At 51.1% G+C, this 23479-nt stretch overlaps 2 protein-coding genes and 1 long non-coding RNA gene across 3 annotated transcripts in view; 1 reads left to right on the plus strand and 2 right to left on the minus strand.

The window, feature by feature from the left end:
• Positions 1 to 23479, minus strand: part of LOC140399986 (uncharacterized) — an 87034-nt gene that overhangs the window by 14187 nt on the left and 49368 nt on the right. The window lies entirely within an intron of this gene.
• On the plus strand, positions 9144 to 10130 carry LOC140400104 (histone H1.2-like). The gene has a single exon (XM_072489583.1). The coding sequence runs from the start codon at positions 9335 to 9337 to the stop codon at positions 10004 to 10006; it is 672 nt and encodes a 223-aa protein (XP_072345684.1). The 5' UTR covers positions 9144 to 9334; the 3' UTR covers positions 10007 to 10130.
• On the minus strand, positions 13942 to 14479 carry LOC140400105 (histone H2B 7-like). The gene has a single exon (XM_072489584.1). The coding sequence runs from the start codon at positions 14384 to 14386 to the stop codon at positions 14009 to 14011; it is 378 nt and encodes a 125-aa protein (XP_072345685.1). The 5' UTR covers positions 14387 to 14479; the 3' UTR covers positions 13942 to 14008.

Genomic DNA, 23479 nt, shown 5'->3' on the forward strand with positions numbered 1-23479 from the left:
AACATTCCCCATTTCATAGTCATCACATGTGGAGCTAAACCTCCGATAGAGCCCTTGTTGGGGGACTGTGTGTGTGGCTGCAAATGGCCCTGCGCCCTCGGGCTCAACCAATCACCTTTTGTAGCTGTGTGCTTGTCCCAATGAGAGATTCAATTTGCAGTCATTGCCTGCAGCTTGTTTGTTATTACACTGTCACTCAGCCCCTCAAACTCACACTTTCTGCAAACTACCTTTCCACTGATTTACCTCATTTTCCACTGAACCATAGAATTACCACAGTGCAGAAGGAGGCAATCTGGCCCATCGAGTCTGCACCGACACTCAGAAAGGGCAGCCCACCTAGGACCACTCCCCACCCGACCACCATAAATCTGTATCCCTACGTAATCTACACACCCTTGGATACAAAGCGGTAATTCAGCATCGCCAATCCATCTAACCTGCACATCTTTGGCTTGTGGGAGAAAAACAGAGCACCCGGAGGAAATCTACACAGACACAGGCAGAATATGCAAACTCCACACAGACAGTCACCCAACGCTGGAATTGAACCAGGATCCCTGGCACAGTGAGGCAGCAGTGAAACCAATGTTCCCCCTCCAAATGTATTCACTCCCCTGGTTCACTCGCTCTCCAGGTTTACTCACTCTCCAGGTTCACTCACTCTCCAGGTTCACTCACTCCCCTGGTTCACTCACTCCCCTGGTTCACTCACTCCCCCGGTTCACTCACTCTCCAGGTTCACTCACTCCCCTGGTTCACTCACTCTCCTGGTTCACTCAACCCCCTGGTTCACTCACCCCCCTGGTTCACTCACCCCCCTGGTTCACTCACCCTCCTGGTTCACTCACCCTCCTGGTTCACTCACTCTCCTGGTTCACTCACTCCCCTGGTTCACTCACCCCCCTGGTTCACTCACCCCCCTGGTTCACTCACTCCCCCGGTTCACTCACTCCCCCGGTTCACTCACTGCCCTGGTTCACTCACCCTCCTGGTTCACTCACCCCCCTGATTCACTCACTCTCCTGGTTCACTCACTCCCCTGGTTCACTCACTCCCCTGGTTCACTCACTCTCCTGGTTCACTCACTCCCCTAGTTCACTCACTCTCCTGGTTCACTCACTCCCCTGGTTCACTCACTCCCCTGGTTCACTCACTCCCCTGATTCACTCACTCTCCTGGTTCACTCACTCCCCTGGTTCACTCACTCCCCTGGTTCACTCACTCTCCTGGTTCACTCACTCTCCTGGTTCACTCACTCTCCTGGTTCACTCACTCTCCTGGTTCACTCACTCTCCTGGTTCACTCACTCTCCTGGTTCACTCACTCTCCTGGTTCACTCACTCACCTGGTTCACTCACTCACCTGGTTCACTCACTCCCCTGGTTCACTCACTCTCCTGGTTCACTCACTCTCCTGGTTCACTCACTCCCCTGGTTCACTCACTCTCCTGATTCACTCACTCTCCGGGTTCACTCACTCTCCTGGTTCACTCACTCCCCTGGTTCACTCACTCTCCTGGTTCACTCACTGTCCTGCTTCACTCACTCTCCTGGTTCACTCACTCTCCTGCTGCACTCACTCTCCCGGTTTACTCATTCTCCCGGTTCACTCACTCCCCTGGTTCACTCAGTCCCCTGGTTCATTCACTCCCCTGGTTCACTCCCCTGGTTTACTCGCTCTCCTGGTTTACTCGCTCCCCTGGTTCACTCACTCTCCTGGTTCACTCACTCCCCTGGTTTACTCACTCCCCTGGTTTACTCACTCCCCTGGTTCACTCACTCCCCTGGTTCACTCACTCCCCTGGTTCACTCACTCTCCTGGTCCCCTCACTCTCCTGGTCCATTCACTCTCCTGGTCCACTCACTCTCCTGGTTCACTCACTCCCCTGGTTCACTCACTCCCCTGGTTCACTCACTCCCCTGGTTCACTCACTCCCCTGGTTTCCTCGCTCTCCTGGTTTACTCGCTCCCCTGGTTCACTCACTCTCCTGGTTCACTCACTCTCCTGGTTCACTCACTCCCCTGGTTTACTCACTCCCCTGGATAATTAACTCTCCTGGTTCACTCGCTCTCCTGGTTTACTCACTCCCCTGGTTTACTCACTCCCCTGGATAATTAACTCTCCTGGTTCACTCGCTCTCCTGGTTTACTCACTCCCCTGGTTTACTCACTCCCCTGGTTTACTCACTCTCCTGGTTTACTCACTCCCCAGGTTTACTCACTCCCCTGGTCCACTCACTCTCCTGGTTCACTCACTCTCCTGGTTCACTCACTCCCCTGTTTCACTCACACCCCTGTTTCACTCACTCTCCTGGTTTACTCACTCCCCTGGTTTACTCACTCCTCTGGTTTACTCACTCTCCTGGTTTACTCACTCCCCTGTTTTACTCACTCTCCTGGTTTGCTCACTCTCCTGGCTCACTCACTCTCCTGATTTACTCACTCCCCGGGTTCACTCACTCTCCTGGTTCACTCACTCTCCTGGTTCACTCACTCTCCTGGTTCACTCACTCTCCTGCTGCACTCACTCCCCTGGTTTACTCACTCTCCTGGTCCACTCACTCCCCTGGTTCTCTCACTCCCCTGGTTCACTCACTCCCCTGGTTCACTCACTCCCCTGGTCCACTCACTCCCCTGGTCCACTCATTCTCCTGGTTCACTCACTCCCCTGGTTCACTCACTCCCCTGGTTCACTCACTCTCCTGGTTCTCTCACTCTCCAGGTTCTCTCACTCACCTGGTTCACTCACTCTCCTGGTTCACTCACTCCCCTGGTTCAATCACTCTCCTGGTTCACTCACTCTCCTGGTTCACCCACTTCCCTGGTTCACTCACTCTCCTGGTTCACTCACTCCCCTGGTTCACTCACTCCCCTGGTTCACTCACTCTCCTGGTTCACTCACTCTCCTGGTTCACTCACTCCCCTGGTTCACTCACTCCCCTGGTTCACTCACTCCCCTGGTTTACTCACTCCTCTGGATAATTCACTCTCCTGGTTTACTCACTCCCCTGGTTTACTCACTCCCCTGGTTTACTCACTCCCCTGGTTTACTCACTCTCCTGGTTCACTCACTTCCCTGGTTCACTCACTCTCCTGGTTCACTCACTCCCCTGGTTCACTCACTCTCCTGGTTCACTCACTCTCCTGGTTCACTCACTCTCCTGGTTCACTCACTCTCCTGGTTCACTCACTCCCCTGGTTTACTCACTGCCCTGTTTTACTCACTCTCCTGATTCACTCACTCTCCTGGTTCACTCACTCCTCTGGATAATTCACTCCCCTGGTTCACTCGCTCTCCTGGTTTACTCGCTCCCCTGGTTTACTCACTCCCCTGGTTTACTCACTCCCCTGGTTTACTCACTCTCCTGGTTCACTCACTCTCCTGTTTTACTCACTCTCCTGGTTCACTCACTCCCCTGTTTTACTCACTCTCCTGTTTTACTCACTCTCCTGTTTTACTCACTCTCCTGGTTTACTCACTCCCCTGTTTTACTCACTCTCCTGGTTCACTCACTCTCCTGGTTCACTCACTCTCCTGGTTCGCTCACTCTCCTGGTTCACTCACTCTCCTGGTTCACTCACTCCCCTGGTTCACTCACTGCCCTGTTTTACTCACTCTCCTGATTCACTCACTCTCCTGGTTCACTTACTCCTCTGGTTCACTCGCTCTCCTGGTTCACTCGCTCCCCTGGTTTACTCACTCCCCTGGTTTACTCACTCCCCTGGTTTACTCACTCTCCTGGTTCACTCACTCCCCTGTTTTACTCACTCTCCTGTTTTACTCACTCTCCTGGTTCACTCACTCCCCTGTTTTACTCACTCTCCTGTTTTACTCACTCTCCTGTTTTACTCACTCTCCTGGTTTAATCACTCCCCTGTTTTACTCACTCTCCTGGTTCACTCACTCTCCTGGTTCACTCACTCTCCTGGTTTGCTCACTCTCCTGGTTCACGGCAGTTTTCCCAAGCACCATCTTTTACACACTCGCCCGATTTATACGCAGCCTCGAATTGCACATTATTTGGTTACAACCCCCCTCCCCCAGTTTGCACACTGCCCTGTTTACACACTCCCCTGTATTACACACTCCCCTGATTTACACACTGCCCTAATTACACATTCCCCTGATTTACACATTCCCCTGATTTACACATTCCCCTGGTTTCCACACTCTCCTGATTTACACACTCTATGAGTTTGGATACAGCAAAGATCTTACACACACCCTGGTTTACACACTCCCCTGATTTACACACTCTATGGGTTTGGATACAGCAAAGATTTTACACACACCCTGGTTTACACACTCCCCTGATTTACACACACTACGGGTTTGGATACAGCGAAGATGTTACACACCACCCTGGTTTCCACACTCCCCTGGTTTGCCGCTCCCCTGATTTCACACACTCAACTGGTTTAAACCATCCACTGGTTTTGCACACTTCTTGCTTTACACAGTGTATACTCCATTGGATCCATACACTCCCCTGTGTGCGTACACTTCCCTGGCTGACACACTACCTGCTTTATCTACTCATTTGTTATGTGTGGCTTTCCACACTCACCTTGTTTTGCACATTCACCTACTTTTGTGCACACAGGTTTACACACTATTTGATATGCCCACACTCCTGGTTTACACTCACACTAATTTTACACACTCCTGGATTTAAACGCCACTGATTTATACATGCCCACATTGTGTTTTCCTTCTTTGTCACAATCCACTCAAACACACCCCTGATTTTACAGCCTCCAGGTTTACAGACATCGATATTGCACAATCACCTCATTTTACACACTCCCCTCATTAACACACTTACACCCCTGGCTTTACACTCTCCTCTGGTTGTACCAAATTCCCAGCTTTACACATTCCCAGTTTACATAATTCCATTATATTATGATAGTTTTGATTGAATTCCACTCTTTCCGTTAGAAAATGAAGCACATCTGACTCAATATTTCAATACCAAATGTATCACGGTATCTCCTTGTGTTGGTGTGGGACATATTGTACTGGGGGGAAACATTAAAAGCTTCCTTATTGAGCTCCCATGCTCAACACAATCTCTGAACAAATCTAATACTCTTGTCAAAGAATTCAGCTCCAGTTGTAAACTTCTCCAGTCTCCACTTGAATAACTGACATCCTGTTCTGAGCAGCTTACTGCACTTTCTCTGCAATAGGCACCATGACATATTGTCAAAGCTGGATTTTAAAATTCTTATTCAGTTTGTCTAATATAGAAGTCTGCATGTTTACCAATCATACTTCTTATAATGTGTGTCATTGCTTAGGTCTCTTCTTGAAGCATGAGACCTGGTCCTGATGTCTGAAGCTGCCTTTTTCATTCTGCTTAAGTTATGAATGTTCTTATCTGTAACATCTGGGCTACATCAATGACATTAGTATGAACTTCATCAAGCACCGACAGTGTCTATGGCACAGTGATGGAGCTGGATTGTGCTGGGGGTTTTTGAATAATAGAAAACTGATTTGCTTTTGTGTCAGGTTGAGAATATATTTAATGTTTATGACTCCAGTTCACAAATTTTAAGAAGTTTTCATGATAAATAATTGAGCATGAATGTTAAGTTCCAAACGAGATGAAAACGGTTGTCCATTATCTTTCATCAGCCTCTGTGTCCATGTTCCATGTGTTCCGGATCTTCGCTTTACTTTATTTCCCTTCAGATTAAACATACACGCATCGATTAGGAGCTGCAGACGTATGCACTCTCTATCTCTCTGTGTCTCTCTCTCTTTGTCTCCCTGTGTGTCTCTCTCTCTGTCCCTCTCTCTGTCTCTCCCTCTCTCTGTCTCTCACTCTGTCTCTCTCTCCTTCCCTTTCTGTCTCTGTCTAAGTGTCTCAATGTCTCTCTCCTTCAATATGATTATCTCACTCCCTCTCTTCCGCTCTACATCTCTGTGTTATGTGCCACTGGTTCCATTGTTCTCTCTCTCTCTATTTCTCTCTAGTTTCCTTTATGTGTCTCTGTCCTCAATATCTGTCTACTTCAATATGAGTATCTCACTCCCTCTCTCCCGCTCCACATTGCTGCGTTACTATGTCGCTCGCTCTATTTTTCTCTGTCTCTCATTTTCAATCTGTCATTCGGTGTGTTGTGGACACAGTGATAACACGTGTAACACTGGCCCTCACTGTCAATACTGGACACAGTGATAACACGTGTAACACTGACCCTCACTGTGAACACTGGACATGGTGGTAACACATGTAACACTGGCTCTCACTGTGAACACTGGACGCAGTGATAACACGTGTAACACTGGCCCTCAGTATGATCACTGGACACAATGATAACATGTGTAACACTGGCCCTCACTGTGAACACTGGACACAGTGATAACACATGTAACACTGACCCTCGCTGTGAACACTGGACACAGTGATAACACGTGTAACACTGGCACTCGCTGTGAACACTGGACACAGTGATAACACGTGTAACACTGGCCCTCACTGTGAACACTGGACACAGTGATAACACGTGTAACACTGGCACTCGCTGTGAACACTGGACACAGTGATAACACGTGTAACACTGGCCCTCATTGTGAACACTGGACACAGTGATAACACCTGTAACACTGGCCCTCACTGTGAACACAGCTGCCGTGTTGTGGGTGAAACGGTCACTGTCCCTCCTCCACACAGGAAGTCCTGGTCTATCAGATCATCTTTATTTTTAAAATTTGCTGTTTGGATCAGAATGGTCAGAATCTGTGTCACTGTGAAAATCTCCACTCTCAGAGGGGGTGGGATTATTCGTTAACTGGGGGTCCCTGCTTGTTGAGTTTGCGGTTCAGTGTTACCGGGCAGTGCAGGAGGATCACATCAAGCAGGAAAATCTCCACTGAGAGAGAGGAGATCAATTGTATTTTCACCTTCAAGGGAGGTTTGTCATCAATGAATTTAGATTTTAAAATATGACTGGCTGCTGCCGGGTATTTAGGTAAACAGAAAATAGGGAGCAGAAAACTCAGAGAGTTGAACAGTAATTAAGACACGGATTGGGAACAAGTGTTCTGGAGAAGGGGGTGTAGATAGCCTGAGTCACATTGTGATCCAAAAAGACGAGGTGTTGGGTGTCTTAAAAAATATTAAGGTAGGTAAGTCCCCAGGGCCTGATGGGATCTACCCCAGAATACTGAAGGAGGCTGGAGAGGAAATTGCTGAGGCCTTGACAGAAATCTTTGGATCCTCGCTGTCTTCAGGGGATGTCCCGGAGGACTTGAGAATAGACAATGTTGTTCCTCTGTTTAAGAAGGGTAGCAAGGATAATCCCAGGAACTACAGGCCGGTGAGCCTTACTTCAGTGGTAGGGAAATTACTGGAGAGAATTCTTCGAGACAGGATCTACTCCCATTTGGAAGCAAATGGACGTATTAGTGAGAGGCAGCACGGTTTTGTGAAGGGGAGGTCGTGTCTCACTAACTTGATAGAGTTTTTCGAGGAGGTCACTAAGATGATTGATGCAGGTAGGGCAGTAGATGTTGTCTATATGGACTTCAGTAAGGCCTTTGACAAGGTCCCTCATGGTAGACTAGTACAAAAGGTGAAGTCACACGGGATCAGGGGTGAGCTGGCAAGGTGGATACAGAACTGGCTAGGCCATATAAGGCAGAGAGTAGCAATGGAGGGATGCTTTTCTAATTGGAGGGCTGTGACCAGTGGTGTTCCACAGGGATCAGTGCTGGGACCTTTGCTCTTTGTAGTATATATAAATGATTTGGAGGAAAATGTAACTGGTCTGATTAGTAAGTTTGCAGACGACACAAACGTTGGTGGAATTGCGGATAGCGATGAGGACTGTCGGAGGATACAGCAGGATTTAGATTGTCTGGAGACTTGGGCGGAGAGATGTCAGATGGAGTTTAATCCGGACAAATGTGAGCTAATGCATTTTGGAAGGTCTAATGCAGGTAGGGAATATACAGTGAATGGTAGAACCCTCAAGAGTATTGAAAGTCAAAGAGATCTAGGAGTACAGGTCCACAGGTCATTGAAAGGGGCAACACAGGTGGAGAAGGTAGTCAAGAAGGCATACGGCATGCTTGCCTTCATTGGCCGGGGCATTGAGTATAAGAATTGGCAAGTCATGTTGCAGCTGTATAGAACCTTAGTTAGGCCACACTTGGAGTATAGTGTTCAATTCTGGTCGCCACACTACCAGAAGGATGTGGAGGCTTTAGAGAGGGTGCAGAAGAGATTTACCAGAATGTTGCCTGGTATGGAGGGCATTAGCTATGGGGAACGATTGAATAAACTCGGTTTGTTTTCACTGGAACGAAGGAGGTTGAGGGGAGACCTGATAGAGGTATACAAAATTATGAGGGGCATAGACAGAGTGGATAGTCAGAGGCTTTTCCCCAGGGTAGAGGGGTTAATTACTAGGGGGCATAGGTTTAAGGTGAGAGGGGCAAGGTTTAGAGTAGATGTACGAGGCAGGTGTTTTTACACAGAGCACAGTGGGTGCCTGGAACTCGCTACCGGAGGAGGTAGTGGAAGCAGGGACGATAGGGACATTTAAGGGGCATCTTGACAAATATATGAATAGGATGGGAATAGAAGGATACGGACCCAGGAAGTGTAGAAGATTGTAGTTTAGTCGGGCAGCATGGTCGGCACTTGGAGGGCTTGGAGGGCCGAAGGGCCTGTTCCTGTGGGGTACATTTCTTTGTTTGTTGAGAAGAGGGAGAATTCTGCCCTGGGAAATGTCATTTCCAAACCTTGTGTGTGGATATGAATATTGTGGAAGAGAGAGTGTGTGAAAGGGGCGGGCCAAACAGGAGAAACCAACTGTGTTTGTGTGTCCGCTCTGACCAGGAGATCTCCCAATCCCTCTGGGACTAAATGGAAATATTTTTCATTCCAACAATCCCCCTGTTCCCGTCCTACTTTTCCAAGTTGGATTTCAGGGCAGTTTCGATGCTGCTTTCCAGATTTCTGTGGAAAGGTTGGGAAAATGAGAGCGATCGGGTGAGAGAGCGCGAACAGTGCATCAGTAAAACGGGGTTAAATGCAAAATGGAGCCTTCAAATCGCGTGAAACCTTTTCTACAGCAAACATGAGAGTGTGAGAGACAGGAAGGAATTATCCTGGGACACTGTGGAGCTGGAATTTGAGTGGAATTGGAGAGTTTGGGACGAGAGAAAAACACAGAGAGGCAGCAGCAGCCTGGAGCTGAGAGCAGGTTGTCTCCGCCCCGTCCGCTCGCTGCCTTTAAGTTGCTCAGTGCCGCCACCAGAGGCTTCATTTCTCACCCACATTGACGGAGAGATTTTGTGCAGAGTTCCGGACATGAGCGACAGTGCAGCCGCCGAAACGGCTCCTCCAGCCGCCGCCCCAGTCAAGGCTGTCAAGAAGCAGAAGGCGGTTCCCCGGAAGAAACAAGAAGGTCCCGGGCTGGGCGAGCTGATCCTCCAGATTGTGGCGGAAAGCGGCGATCGCAAGGGGATTTCCTTACAGGCCATAAAGAAGGCGCTGCGGAGCAAAGGGGTCGATGTGGATAAACGGGGGGCCCAGATCAAGCAAAGTGTCAGAAGGGAATTGGCTAAAGGCGCCTTGGCTCAGGTCAAGGGCACGGGCGCCTCCGGCTCCTTCAAGATCGTGAAGAAGACAACCGGGGGGAAAGTGAGAAAGACCGGAGAAGGCAAGAAACCTTCAGTGAAGAAACCAGCAGCCAAGAAATCTCTCAAGAAACCAGCAGCCAAGAAATCTCCCAAGAAACCAGCAGCCAAGAAATCTCCCAAGAAACCAGCAGCCAAGAAATCTCCCAAGAAACCAGCAGCCAAGAAATCTCCCAAGAAACCAGCAGCCACGAAGGCGGCAACTCCCAAAAAGAGCGCGAAGAAAGCAGCCCCGAAGAAAAAGTCACTTGTGAAAAAGACCACGGGCAGAATAAATCCGACCCAATTGAAGGCCAAGCCCAAAGTGAAATCAGCAACGGCTAAGAAACCAGCAAAGAAGTGAAAGAAGGCGAGCAAATTGTAAACCTCTGAACCCAAAGGCTCTTCTCAGAGCCACCCACATCTCTCAGGAAAGAGCCGATTCCTCGACCAATGAATCGCTGTCTCGGTGCTGGGAGCAGATTTCAGACAGAAATGTCAATCCTGTATTGCCGCTCACTCGCTGACATGCTCTGCACCGGGCCTCTCCCCCCACTCTGCACTAAAACACTGCCTGCTCCAACACACATTTTATATTCCAAACAGAAGTGAAAAGAGCGCGCTGAACAACACGTACAAACTGCAACATCATACAGCATCTAGTTAGAAACGCGGATCTTATAAATCCAGACTTGTCAGTAATATTCCCGCCTCAGTTCACACCTTTCTAGAACCTCTTCCGAACCGGGGGAACAGTCACAGTTTGTGTTAGTTTCCTTATTCACAGATTCAGGGGAGAGTCTGTAAAAGAGTTACATGGCGGAGAAATCCCGTCTCACAACTTAAACACTTTATATCAGCTGGAAGGGGTGTTAGTAAAATTCCCAACCCGTCTGGGAGAGGAGTTGTGGGGATGGAATAGGAGCTGGGGTTGAAATGGGAGCAGATGGTTGGGCTGGTTCTAGAAAGGAATGAACTGAGGCGGGAATATTACTGACAAGTCTGGATTTAATAGATCCGCGTTTCTAACTAGCTGCTATCTGATGTTGCAGTTTGTACGTGTTGTTCAGCGCCCTCTTTTCACTTCTGTTTGGAATATAAAATGTGGGTTGGAGCAGGCAGGAGGAGGAGCTGGATGATCAAAGACATTTCACTGCTCTGTCTGTCACTCAGTCTGCTCCCCGCCTCTCTCTCTCAGTCAGGTCGGGGCGGGCTGTATAATAAAGGAAAGAGCAGCAGCTCGTCTCATTCAGGAGCGATTTGACTGAACAAGCATCATGTCTGGCAGAGGGAAAGGAGGCAAAGGACTGGGCAAAGGCGGAGCAAAGCGGCACCGCAAAGTGCTTCGTGATAACATCCAGGGCATCACCAAACCAGCAATCCGCCGCCTGGCTCGCCGTGGCGGCGTCAAGCGCATCTCGGGTTTGATCTATGAGGAGACTCGAGGGGTGCTGAAGGTTTTCCTGGAGAATGTGATCAGGGACGCGGTCACCTACACTGAACACGCCAAGCGCAAGACCGTCACCGCCATGGATGTGGTTTACGCTCTCAAACGCCAGGGCCGCACTCTCTATGGATTCGGCGGCTGAGGAAACCCATTTGACAATTTAACAAAACCCAAAGGCTCTTTTAAGAGCCGCCCAAATCCTCACATTGAGAGCACTGACCTTAGAATGGCAGCAGCATAACTCATCGAGCTGGTTTAGCGAGTCAGCTTGGAAACCGCGGTTTTCTGTTAAGACGGGTAGCGTTAGAGCAGGAAATCCTTTCCCATCATTGATTTGTTTTCTCATTACAAGGCGACATAGATGCGTTGTACAGTCTGAAACCACCATTCCCCAAAGTCAAACCTGTAACCGCACATAGTGAACACTGACATTGTAATGCGAGCGGGAATTATGTACCTGCTCGATTTTATTCATCTTCTCTCGGTTGCGTCCAATCCGAGACAAAAATGGGACCAGGAATCATTGAGAAGTTTTTAATACTTACAACTTGAGATTGATTTTTTCAGTTTTCTCAAATATCCGTTCCTGGTCCCTGTGAAATTGGCGGGCTTTTTGAAATTGATGGTTTGTCAGTTGCAGGTCCACCAATCAGGGCGCTGATATCCTTGCCGCTCATCGCTCTTTCCAAACTTGTCCACGGGATCTGGCTGCATCCAATGAGGAGAAGTGGGCGGTCACTATAATGTCTTAAATGGGCAGCGAGAGAGCGGCGCCAGCATTCTCAGCGTGTGCGTTTCCCCCAGTTTCACAACATGGCCAGGACCAAGCAGACAGCGCGCAAATCGACCGGAGGCAAAGCTCCTCGCAAACAGCTGGCTACCAAAGCGGCCCGCAAGAGCGCTCCAGCCACGGGCGGAGTGAAGAAGCCCCATCGCTACAGACCCGGCACTGTGGCTCTGAGGGAGATCCGCCGCTACCAGAAATCCACCGAGCTGCTGATCCGCAAACTGCCCTTCCAGCGCCTGGTGCGAGAGATCGCTCAGGACTTCAAGACAGACCTGCGCTTCCAGAGCTCCGCCGTCATGGCCCTGCAGGAGGCCAGCGAGGCTTACCTGGTGGGGCTCTTTGAGGACACCAACCTGTGCGCCATCCACGCCAAGCGAGTCACCATCATGCCCAAAGACATCCAGCTGGCCCGCCGCATCCGCGGGGAACGCGCCTAAAGCCCGGATTCAGCACCAACAGCAACAAAGGCTCTTTTAAGAGCCACCAAGTCTGTCAGGAAAAGAGCTTCAACACCCAATTCCCCCAGTTGAGATGCGGTGATTTAGAATATTATCATCGGCAGTATCTCTGCATTCGGAAGCTTTAGTGACAGAATTAAGCGAATGGACAACAGGTCACCCTTGTCCGGAGGGAGTGGGTGGCTCTGAAAGAGCCTTTGGGTTATTGGATTCTTCCCGGTCCCAGCGCTGGTTCAGAGCCGCTCAATCGACAAATAAAAGCTGCGACCTCCTGTTACTGATTCCAATGCCTCCAAGTTACAATTAACGCTTCATTGTAATGGAGTTTCTCTCGTCTCTCATGGCTCCGAGTAAGAAACGTGTCACATACATTAACCCAGGTGGTTATTGCAGAAACATCTACACATTAAGTAGCAGAACAGAATCTGAGTGACACAAAACAATTCGCTCTTTTTCTGATAAAGTGAGTGGCTCTGAAAAGAGCCTTTGTGTTATTAGATTAAAGAATGGTCGCTTCACTTCTTGCCGGCGCCAGCGCTGCTTTTCTTGGGCAGCAGCACGGCCTGGATATTAGGCAGCACCCCCACATTCACTTCGCTTCAGGAGGAGTGGCGGTGCACACATTGCTGATTGGTTATCTGAACAACATTGTGGCGCCTGGCACAAACTGACCAATCAGATATCTGTTTGAAGCACCAATCAGGAGACTCCACGGTGCTGAGGGCGGAAAGTTTGGGCGCCAAATGTTCAGATTCCAACCGATAATTTATTTCAAAGCTTAAAAGAGCGCGAAAAGATAAAACAGAGAAAATTGAATTGGGACCGTAAAAACGAGACTAAATCACTGAGTATAAGATTGTTGGATTCTCTGTCCGTAATCTACAGTTTCCCTTTATCTGTCAGTTTCTCATTTCGGGTTTTCTCTCTAACAGAACAAACCCAAAATGAATTAAAGCAAAATAATGTGGATGCTGCAAATGTGAATTGAAGAGAAATGCTGGATAAACTCAGCATGTCTGGGAGCATCTGTGGAAAAGTTTCGGATTTATAAAAGGGGCATTTAATCCGAAACTGTCTCCACAGATTTTTACAATCTGGATTCCAATCGAGTTTAATCTGGCTGCTGTTTAAAACGGTCTCAGCCGCAGACAGAATGTCTAATTTACAGCCAACTACAAAACTTATTTTAAAAATTCCATATTGTAGACTACTTCAGTGTTAAAAGTGGAGTGAGCAATTTGGAGCTCGTGTCAGTATTGAAATGGAGTTTTCCCACAACACTGGTGTGCTCTCAATAAACTGATCGATTATTGAGGAAGCCTGAAAGAGAAAGGGAGGTTTTTGGAAACCTGAACACAAATTGAAAGGGAGGTTTTGGAGTTCTATTGTCTCTCCAAATCTAACGACAGGGACCGAATATGACCAAGTCAGACACCAAAGACACACACGGACACCGAGCAGTCACTAAATGATGAGACTTATTTTCAAGGCACGAAGATCGACCGGGCGATCACTGGACATCACCCAGGATGTTATGTTCCAGTGAAACCCTATTGAACCGATTTGGCTATTCATAATCTAATAATAATTTAAAAACGATGGTTTGGCTGCTTTCCAGAAATTGTGGGTGGCTCTTAAAAGAGCCGTTGGGTTTTGATGAGTTTGAGAACAGTTTTACTTGGAGCTGGTGTACTTGGTCACCGCCTTTGTCCCTTCCGACACGGCGTGCTTGGCCAGTTCCCCGGGCAGCAGCAGGCGCACGGCGGTCTGGATCTCCCGGGAGCTGATGGTGCTGCGCTTGTTGTAATGGGCCAGGCGGGAAGCCTCACCCGCGATGCGCTCGAAAATATCGCTGACGAACGAGTTCATGATGCTCATGGCCTTGGAGGAGATGCCGGTGTCAGGGTGAACCTGCTTCATCACTTTGTAGATGTAGATGGAGCAACTCTCCTTCCTGGCTCGTCTCCTCTTCTTGTTGCCTTTTACTGGTACCTTCTTCTGGGTTTTCTTAGTGCCCTTCTTGGGAGCTGGAGCTTTCTTGTCCTCAGCCATGATCGTAGCAAACTGCAGACACACAATAACTGAGAACTGCCACACCTGCTCTTTTCCAGAATAATCCGCATTAGCTATGAGGAGCGGTTGAGGAAACTCAGTTTGTTCACTGGAACGACAGGTTGGGGGCGACCTGATAGAAGTCTACAAAATTATGAGGGGCATAGACAGAGTGGATAGTCAGGGGCTATTCCCCAGGGTAGAGGGGTCAATTACGAGGGGGCATAGGTTTAAGGTGTGAAGGGCAAGGTTTAGAGGAGATGTACGAGGCAAGTTTTTTTACACAGAGGGTAGTGGGTGCCTGGAACGCGCTGCCAGAGGAGGTGGTGGAAGTAGGGTGGAAGCTGGCCAGTCAGATTCCCCCTAATTGACACATTGCTCTGACTCTGGGCCTCCCTCTGCAGCAGCACATTCTCTCTGCTGGTAATAACACGTCACTCTCCAGGGTCTGTCCTGGGTGCCGGCTATACCGCGCATGCGTGCCCACTCAGCCCGATCAGGCAGTGCGCAGGCGCGGTACACACCGGGCCGGACCGCCTCCTCCTGACGTGGATGATTGCTTTTGGCGCTGTGAAGAATTTGATGCTTTCCAAAAGTAATTGAACGTTAGGAAACTGCGCGTAGAAAGCCAAACCTACTACATGTTCCCCACACTGCAATGACATCTCGAAGAAAACGGTTAGTAAGGGAACTGCCGATACACTGGCTGCGCTGAACAACAGTTTATATCGCTATTTTCCAGAGGAGAAGTTTCAGATTTTGAGAATTAGTTGGTGAAAACTCCCTTTGAGTTCGAGACCCCAGACTCAATTTACTGATTTATAGCTGACTCCAAATGTACAAACTGAGCTTCTGCACTTTACCTGTGACAGCACATGACAAATACAGCACAACTCCATGAGGTTTTCAGAATTCTGGCATAGCGTCTCCGAGGAGTACCCAGTACGGAGTAAAACAAGCATTCTTTTGCTATTACACATCACAAGGATCTACATCTTCAAGGTTGGATTTTTCATTCTCAAAAGGATGAAGACAGCACAAAGGAACCAGCTGAACTCTGCACCTGATACACGCACTGCCCTCTCCTCTAAACCTGATTGGAGTGAGATCATAAGGAGCAAGCAAGTTCACCTGCTGCATTAAAGATAAGAGAACATAGTGGGTCGCGGAGGTCAGCTGGTGTGGGTCCCAAAGGCTGGCCAGCATGGGTCCCAAAGGATGGCCGGTTGGTTAAAATGGGTCGCAGGTAAAATACAGTTTAAAAGTACTGCTCTGTAAAATACTGCTGATTCAGTTCATTCATTTACCCTTCATTTACCAGGACTAACTGATGTTTATTAATCCCGCCCTTCATCCGGAAGTAGAATCCAGAATGTTTGATTTACAACTGGGGCTCATGTGAACATTGCTGTGAATGTTTTGGATAAAATGTGAGAAGAGCAGTGACAACAAAATTGAGAAAAACCTGACTGAAATAAAACCCTGCTGTGGGTTTATGGGCCACCTGTCTGTTTACAATCCATATGTATGGATTCATCTGTAATACACATTTTTTGTTTATTACACTATTCCATAATGCTCAGATTCTGGCAGAGAATGATTTATTTTAACTCCAGCATTTTGCCCGTGTATTCTGCGTGGCTTTAAAATGAATATGATAGTTGTACACATCTGGCAGCTCCTAATCGATGTGTGTAAGTTTACTATGAAAACTTCTTGGAATACATGAACTGGAGTTGCAGATATTAAAGATATTCTCAATGTATTACGGCTGGAATGTATTTTTCAATTATACAAAAAATGTCAGCAAAATCCAGCTCCATCACTGTGCCATAGACAGTATCGGTGCTTGATGTAGTACATACTAATGTCATTGATGTAGTACATACGTTACAGATAAGAACATTCATACCTTAAGCAGAATGGAAAAGGCAGTTTCAGACATCAGGACGAGACCAGGTCTCATGCTACAAGAGACCTGAGCAATGACATATTATAAGAATTATTATTGGTAAACATGCAGTAACGGAAGAAGAAACTGAAGAAGAATTTTAAAATCCAGGTTTGGCAGTATGTCATGGTGCACCTTACAGAGAAAGTGCTGCAAGCTGCTCAGAACTGGATGTCAACTATTCAAGTGGGGACTGGAGAAGCTTTCAACTGGAGCGGAGTTCATAGATTTCATAGCATTTACAGTGCAGAAGGTGGCCATTCGGCCCATCAAGTCTGCAATGGCCCTTGGAAAGAGCAAACTAATAATAATAATTGCTTATTGTCACAAGTCGGCTTCAATTAAGTTACTGAAAAGCCCCTCGTAGCCACATTTCGGCGCCTGTTCGGGGAGGCCGGTACGGGAATTGAACCCACGCTGCTGGCCTTGTTCTGCATTACAAGCCAGCTGTTTAGCTCACTGTGCTAAACCAGCCCCACAACTACCTAAGCCAATACCTCAACCCTCTCCCCGGAAACCTTCCCTAACCTTTTTTGGACACTAAGGACAATTTAGCATAGCCAATCCACATAACCTGCGCATCTTTGGACAGGGAGGAAACCGGAGCACCCAAAGGAAACATGGGGAGAACGTGTGACTCAGTTGACTGTGTAAACCAGGGGAGTGTTCAAATCATATTCAATTACAAATTGGAAACCAGGGGAGTGACTACATCAGTGGTGTGGGTAAACCAGGGAGTGTGGAAATCAGGGGAGTGTTTCAAACCAGCGGACTGTCCAAGACCAGCCAATTGTCCAAAGCCACTGAAATGTATCAACCAGCGGACTGTGTGAGCCAGGATAGTGTATAAACCAAATTCAATTTCAAATTGGAAAGGGGTGAAAATGAAGTCAATCAATGAAATGTTTTGCTGCTGGAGGAGAGAATGGGACCACCTGGGGCAGGTTGCTGCCCCCTCCCGGGGTGAAGACCCTGCCTCCAGCCTTTTGTCTTTCCACCGCCGTGCCTGAGGTGGGAGTGGGTCCACCTGGGGACTGTTGCTGTGCCCCCTCACTGGGTGAAGGCCCTGACTTCTGTCCTCCCACCCCTCTGCCTGAGGTAGGACCACCTGGGGCCTGGTGCTGTTCCCCCTCCCGGGGTGAAGTGGGAGTGGGACCGCCTGGGGCTGCTGTGAAGACAAAGGACTTTGTCTTGGGCCCCCACAGGGCTGAAGAGCGCCGTCCGCCCACTTCTTTAACCCCCTGTGGCGGGTGTGTGGCAGTTGCCACTTTGCTTTAGGCCCCTCCGGGTCTGAAGAGCGCTGCCCGTTTACAGTGACTATCTGCTGTTGCCCTGCAGCACCTTCCCCTGTGGCACCTGCTGTTGTTGTGCCACGTCCTTCCCCCAGTACTCGGATTTCAGTTACATGGCTGTGCCGTACCAAGTGTGGGCATGGTCAGTACCCAAGGGGCATCCTCCACTCTGCTGGGGGCAGGGCGCCAAAGAACCTATGCGGGGGCAACAGCCTCTCGACCCTCGGCGGCCCCCTCGCCCTTCCGCCTACTAACGCGGCAACTTGGGGTCAAATGTTATGCCCTCCCCACCATGGCCATCGAGGCGTGCACTCGTGCGATGGCCGAGGTCATCGGCCTCTTGGCCATCGTAGCCGCCTCTAGGATGTACGGCAAAGCCGTGTTTTTCCTGCGGGCCGAGCAGGCGGTCCACCGTGTCCTGGAAAGGGGCTCACAGTGGGTGGGACACACATGGCCGTGGACCCGCTGGAGGCCATCGCCGAACGTGTCTCCTCCTCCCCCATCTCAACCTCCTGGGGGAGGTCAGGTCCGGGGTGGCGCTGCTGACACTCGGCCTCGGGACCCTTCCCTCCGTAATGTATACTCGGAGCGTCAGGCTTTTGCCCGCCTGACCCGGGAGGAGGTCACGCTGGGAGGTTTTGTGGTTCCCCACCAAGGGAAGGATCATAAAGTGATCTGGTCTGCGGTGCCATGCCTGAAGAGGGCTGGGGCATATTCGCCGGAACTGCCCCACCCTAACGGCCGCTGCCAACACCATCTCCAGGTCGGCCGTGGCTGGCACTGCCACCCTCTCCTCTACCACCTCTTTGTCTGCCCAGCAGCCGGCCCCTGACAACACCGCGGCTGCTGGCGGGGGAGAGGGAGACTCCACTAGACCAGAGGCAGCCTAAAAAGGCCAAACGGAAGACGGCGTGACGGTCAGACCGAATCCATCCACACCTTGGCCCCATCACGAGTACTGACCCCGTGCCCGTCCAGGGGCCTGCGGCAGTCACCAGAGCCCCTATATCTTCGGGTCGTGGGCGGGCGACGGCGAGGAAGGCTCCCCGCTCACAAGGCCCAAGCAGACGATGCCAAGGAGCCCAGGATCCATCCCGGAGCTGTTCCCGGGGGTCTTTCCGAGTCTCTCCGAGGGGCCGGCTACGACAGTGGAGGCGGGGTTGCCACGGACTCTGAATCGAGGGGGAAGCCTGCGAGGAACCCGCCTGAGGGTGATCCTGGGGGTGGGATCGACTCAGACCAGGGGGAGCAGCGACAGGCTGTTCTGTTCCTCGGGGGGCTCCTGAGGGAGTGGAGGGGGCAACAACCCTCTACTCCCTCTGAGCAGTTATGGGTGATTCGTGAAGGACACACGCTACAACTGACTTGGAGGTAACCATAGCCAGACTCAACATCCACAGCAGCAGGGATGTGCATCACCGTTTCCAGTGCTTCTCTGTCCTCCGGGACGCAAAGTATGGGCTGTGCTTCCTGCAAGAAACCCACGCCATTCCGGGGGACAAAGCTAAGTGGACCCTGGAGTGGCAAGGGGGTGTCTTCATGAGTCACTTGGCCCCACGTTCGGGCGGGGTGGCTATCTTGCTGGCTCCACATTTTCAGCCAGAGAGCTGGAGGGTCAAGGAGCCAGTGCCAGGCCGTCTGTTGCATTTAACGGTCCACGACGGGGACGTGGTGCGTCACTTTGTGAATGTATAGGCTCCCTGGCCGGGCCGCAGCAAACGACTTTCTTTGACAAAGTGTCCACTCTTCTTGGCACCATTCCTGTGGGCGAGTGCATCATCCTTGGAGGGGATTTCAATTGCACCCTCCAGGACAAGGACCGTGGTAGAGTCCAGTGCAGCATGCAGGCGGTGGTGAAGTTAAGGGACCTGGTCAGGTCCTTCGACTTGGTGGGCGCCTGGAGAACTCTCCATCCTGAATCGCAGGTGGACACATTTGTGGGCCCTCTGTTGGGAGCGTCCAGAATCGACCGTCTTTACATTTCTAGGACGTACTTGCCCAGCGTTCCGACGGCCTCTGTGGAGCAGGTGCCGTGCTCGGATGACCACCTGGTGTGGGCGGGGCTCGGCCAGCTCCGCGCTCAGGCACGGTCCGCGTACTGGCACTTTAACAACCTGCTGCTGGAGGACAAGCGGTTCCTGGACTGGATTCGCCTTTTCTGGGCCGGCTGGAGAAAGACGCGGGGTGCCTTCCCCTCCTTGAGGCTATGGTGGGACTTGGGCAAGACTCATGTCCGCGCCTTCTGTCAGAGGTACACAAAGCGGTCGACGGCGGGGCGGAAATCCACGATCGCCAAGTTGGCTGAAGAGGACTTCGATCTGGAGTCACGTCTCGCTCAGCCTGATGAGGACCCACCCTGGGGCTGCTGTACAGGGAGAAGACGGGCGTGCTGCGGGACCTGCAACTTGTCGGGTCCCACGGCGCGTACGTGAGGTCGCGGATCAGTTTCCTGACAGACATGGACCGTGGCTCCCCCTTCTACTCGCTGGAAAGAGGATGCAGAGCCAGTCAGCCGACGACGGTCCCTCGTCTCGGATCCGGAGGGGGTCAGGACCCTAAATCAGGGACTTTTATTCTGACCTCTTTACTGCAGATCCGTGCAGCGAGGACGCCTGCAGAGTTCTGTGGGAGGACCTGCTGCAGGTCGGCCCGGAGGTAGTCGGGAGGCTCGACCAAACCGTCAATCATCAAGACCGGCACCCTCGACAGCAAGACCCCAGGGCTGGACAGGCTGACCGTGGAGTTCTTCAGTGCGTGCTGGGGAGCGACTACGCGGGGGTCCTGGGGAATGTATCGTGACCGGTGAGATGCCCCTTTCGTGGTCCCACACCGTCACGGATCGCACCATTTACCATGATCCACCCGGACAGTCCCACACCGTCCCGTACCGCACCATTTACCATGATCCACCCTGACAGTCCCACACCGTCCCGGACCGCACCATTTACCATGATCCACCCTGACAGTCCCACACCGTCCCGGACCGCACCATTTACCATGATCCACCCTGACAGTCCCACACCGTCCCGGACCGCACCATTTACCATAATATCCATCTGGTCCGGGACATCCATCATTCCCAGACGACTGGGATGTTGAGCGCCTACCTGTCTCTTGACCAGGAGAGGGCGTTCGACAGGGTGGGGCACGAATATTTGCTCGGGCCTCTGCGAGCCTTCTGGTTCAGGACGCACTTTGTCGCCCGGATCCGATTACTGTACGCTGCCTCGGAGTGTCTGATTAATGTTAACCTGTCCCTGACGGCGCCCCTTCGCTTTGGGAGAGGAGTGCGTCAGGGCTGCCCAACTTTATTCTCTCTGCGTGGAGCCTTTCCTGCACCTCCTGCGGAGGAGGTTGTCGGGGCTGGTTCTGTGCGAGCCGGGCATGGCGGTTGTAGCCATCTGGGATGGCCACTTCCAGAATACAAAATGGACGCTCGCAAAGAATATAGGGAACTGTGGACAATGCTAGAAAACAAGCAGGCACAGAGCCTGAATGGATATTTGGGAAACAGCTCCCAGACGGAATTGAAACTATGGGTCGATTAGCATATTGATGGCCCATCTCCGGGAAACAAAGGAATGACACTCAGGTCACCGATACTATTGCAGGCATCCCGGCGCCAGTTCCCCAACCGAAAAGCACAAACAAAGCAAGGCCAACGGCCACCTGAGACACGCCCAGCCATCAGGGCACCCACCCCTTTATTGGTCAAGATCGATAACAGTGATCGAGAAGCGGCCCAATTAATTGGGACCAAGTTTAAGGCCCACCTAAAAGCGCGCGAAGCCCCTCCAAGGATAAGAAGGAACCCCCAGGAGAGATTCACTCTCTTGGACTTGGCTCTCAAAGCACAGAGACCCATCCACCAGCATCACCAGAAGCAAGTAAGTTCAAGGTCAACGCTCGCTACCAGACGGACGACCTTCGCTGTTCTCCTGTGTATCTTCAAACCCAACAGCCTCAGATCCAAACAACGGCCATTGTTCCTCTGACTAAGTGGGCACCCAAAGTTAAGTACAGGCGTTAGCGTTAGAGATAGTTTAGTTTGTAGTACTGTTGTGCATGAGTAGATCTTACTGTGTGTGTAAATATATAGTATTGACTTTGAACTAACTAACTGGTGTATTGGCTCTTTGATCAGTATTCGGGTTTGAACCTTGTGGTGGTATCGAGAGATACCTGGCGACTCTAACGTAAACATAATTAGGATTAAGGAAGGCGACCATATTGACCGCCATATTTATAACCAGATAAACAGAGCAACACGGTGGTCCTTTCGGCTTACGCTGATGATGTGCTGCTCATGTTAACTGACCCCGGTGACCTGCGGAGGATGCGAGAGTGCCAGGCTGTGTACTCCGCCGCATCTTCTGCTGGGATCAACCGGGCTAAATGTTCCAGACTCCTGGTCGGTCCGTGGCAGATGGACCCCCTCCCAGAGGAGCTCAGGCCCTTCAGCTGAAGCCGGACCAAGATCCTCTACTTGGACCAACATCCTCGACTTGGGAGTCTATCTTTGCCCAGCAAAGGAAGGCTGGCCGGCGAACTGGCAGGAGTTGGCGACCAAGGTCACCGCTCGCCTGGGACGCTGGACAGGACTGCTCCGAGTGATGTCCTACAGGGGTCGAGTTCTCATCATAAACCAGCTGATAGCCTCCATCTTGTGGTACCGGCTGTTCACTTTGACCCCTCCCCCTGACTTTGTGACAGGCATCCAGAGAACTCTGTTTCGGTTCTTCTGGGAAAATGTATTGCACTGGGTCGCTGAGGAGGTCTCGAGTCTCCCGCTTGCGGAGGGCGGTCAGGCGCTGGTGTGCCTTCGCATCCAGATCACGACTTTACGCCTTCAGACTCTGCAGCGATACCTGGACGTTGAGCCTCCTCCACGATGGTGTGCCCGGGCGAAGTATTTCTTCCCCCAGGTGCACGGCCTGAACTACGATGTGCAGCTCCTGTTCGGTGACCATCAAGGTCTTCAGAATTCTTTGTTGACTCTGCCAGTCTTGTACCAGGACCGTCTCAAAGTCTGGAACAGGGTCCCCACGTGCCACAGCTCTCCGCTGTCAGGAGCAGTGGCTCTCGTAAGGGAGCCGCTGCTCAGGAATCCGCACCTCCGCCAATATCCATTCCGGTGGCTGGCGGAGCGGAGGGCTGTGGATGGCGGGGTGACCAGGATCGGGGACGTGCAGGGTGGCAGAGGAGTGGACTGGATGACGCCCTACGAGCTCACCGAGCGCGGTGCTGTGTCCATCCAGCACGCGGCCAAGCCCATCCGAGGCCTCAAAACGGTTGTGCTCGGCCCCTTGGACTCGAGACGGCGCAGTTGTGCGGTGGCATCCCGTCTGAGCGGACCCCTGCTGTGACGGAATTCCATGTTGGTCTCAGGCCCTGGAACCCCCTCCGGCCGCCGGTACCCCACAACCCCAGCCGCCACACGGAAACACCCCCCGTGCCTTTTCGTACCGCGCAGATGGGTTTCCTGTACGGCCTGCTCCCAACTGGGACAACGTAAAATTCATGAAAAAGACCATGGCAGAAATATCCTACATAGCGACGCACCGACTGATCATGGTGAGGGGTGGGGGGACGTTAACTGTGTCCAGGACCCAAGGACAGACAGGTCAAACCCCAGAGCAGGGAAGACCTTGAACATGGAGAAGGAACCCGGTCGCTTCATGGGGCAGAAGAGGGTGGTGGACACATGGAGGATCACCCACCCAGGGGAGAAGGAGTTCTCCTTCTTCTCCTCAGTCCACAACGTATACTCGATGATTGACTTCTTTGTGGTTGGAAAATCGGTGCACCAAGGGCTGGTCAAGGCAGAGTACTCCGCAATCGTAATCTCCG

Source organism: Scyliorhinus torazame, chromosome 24 (assembly GCF_047496885.1).
Source record: "Scyliorhinus torazame isolate Kashiwa2021f chromosome 24, sScyTor2.1, whole genome shotgun sequence".
Lineage (NCBI taxonomy): Eukaryota > Metazoa > Chordata > Chondrichthyes > Carcharhiniformes > Scyliorhinidae > Scyliorhinus > Scyliorhinus torazame.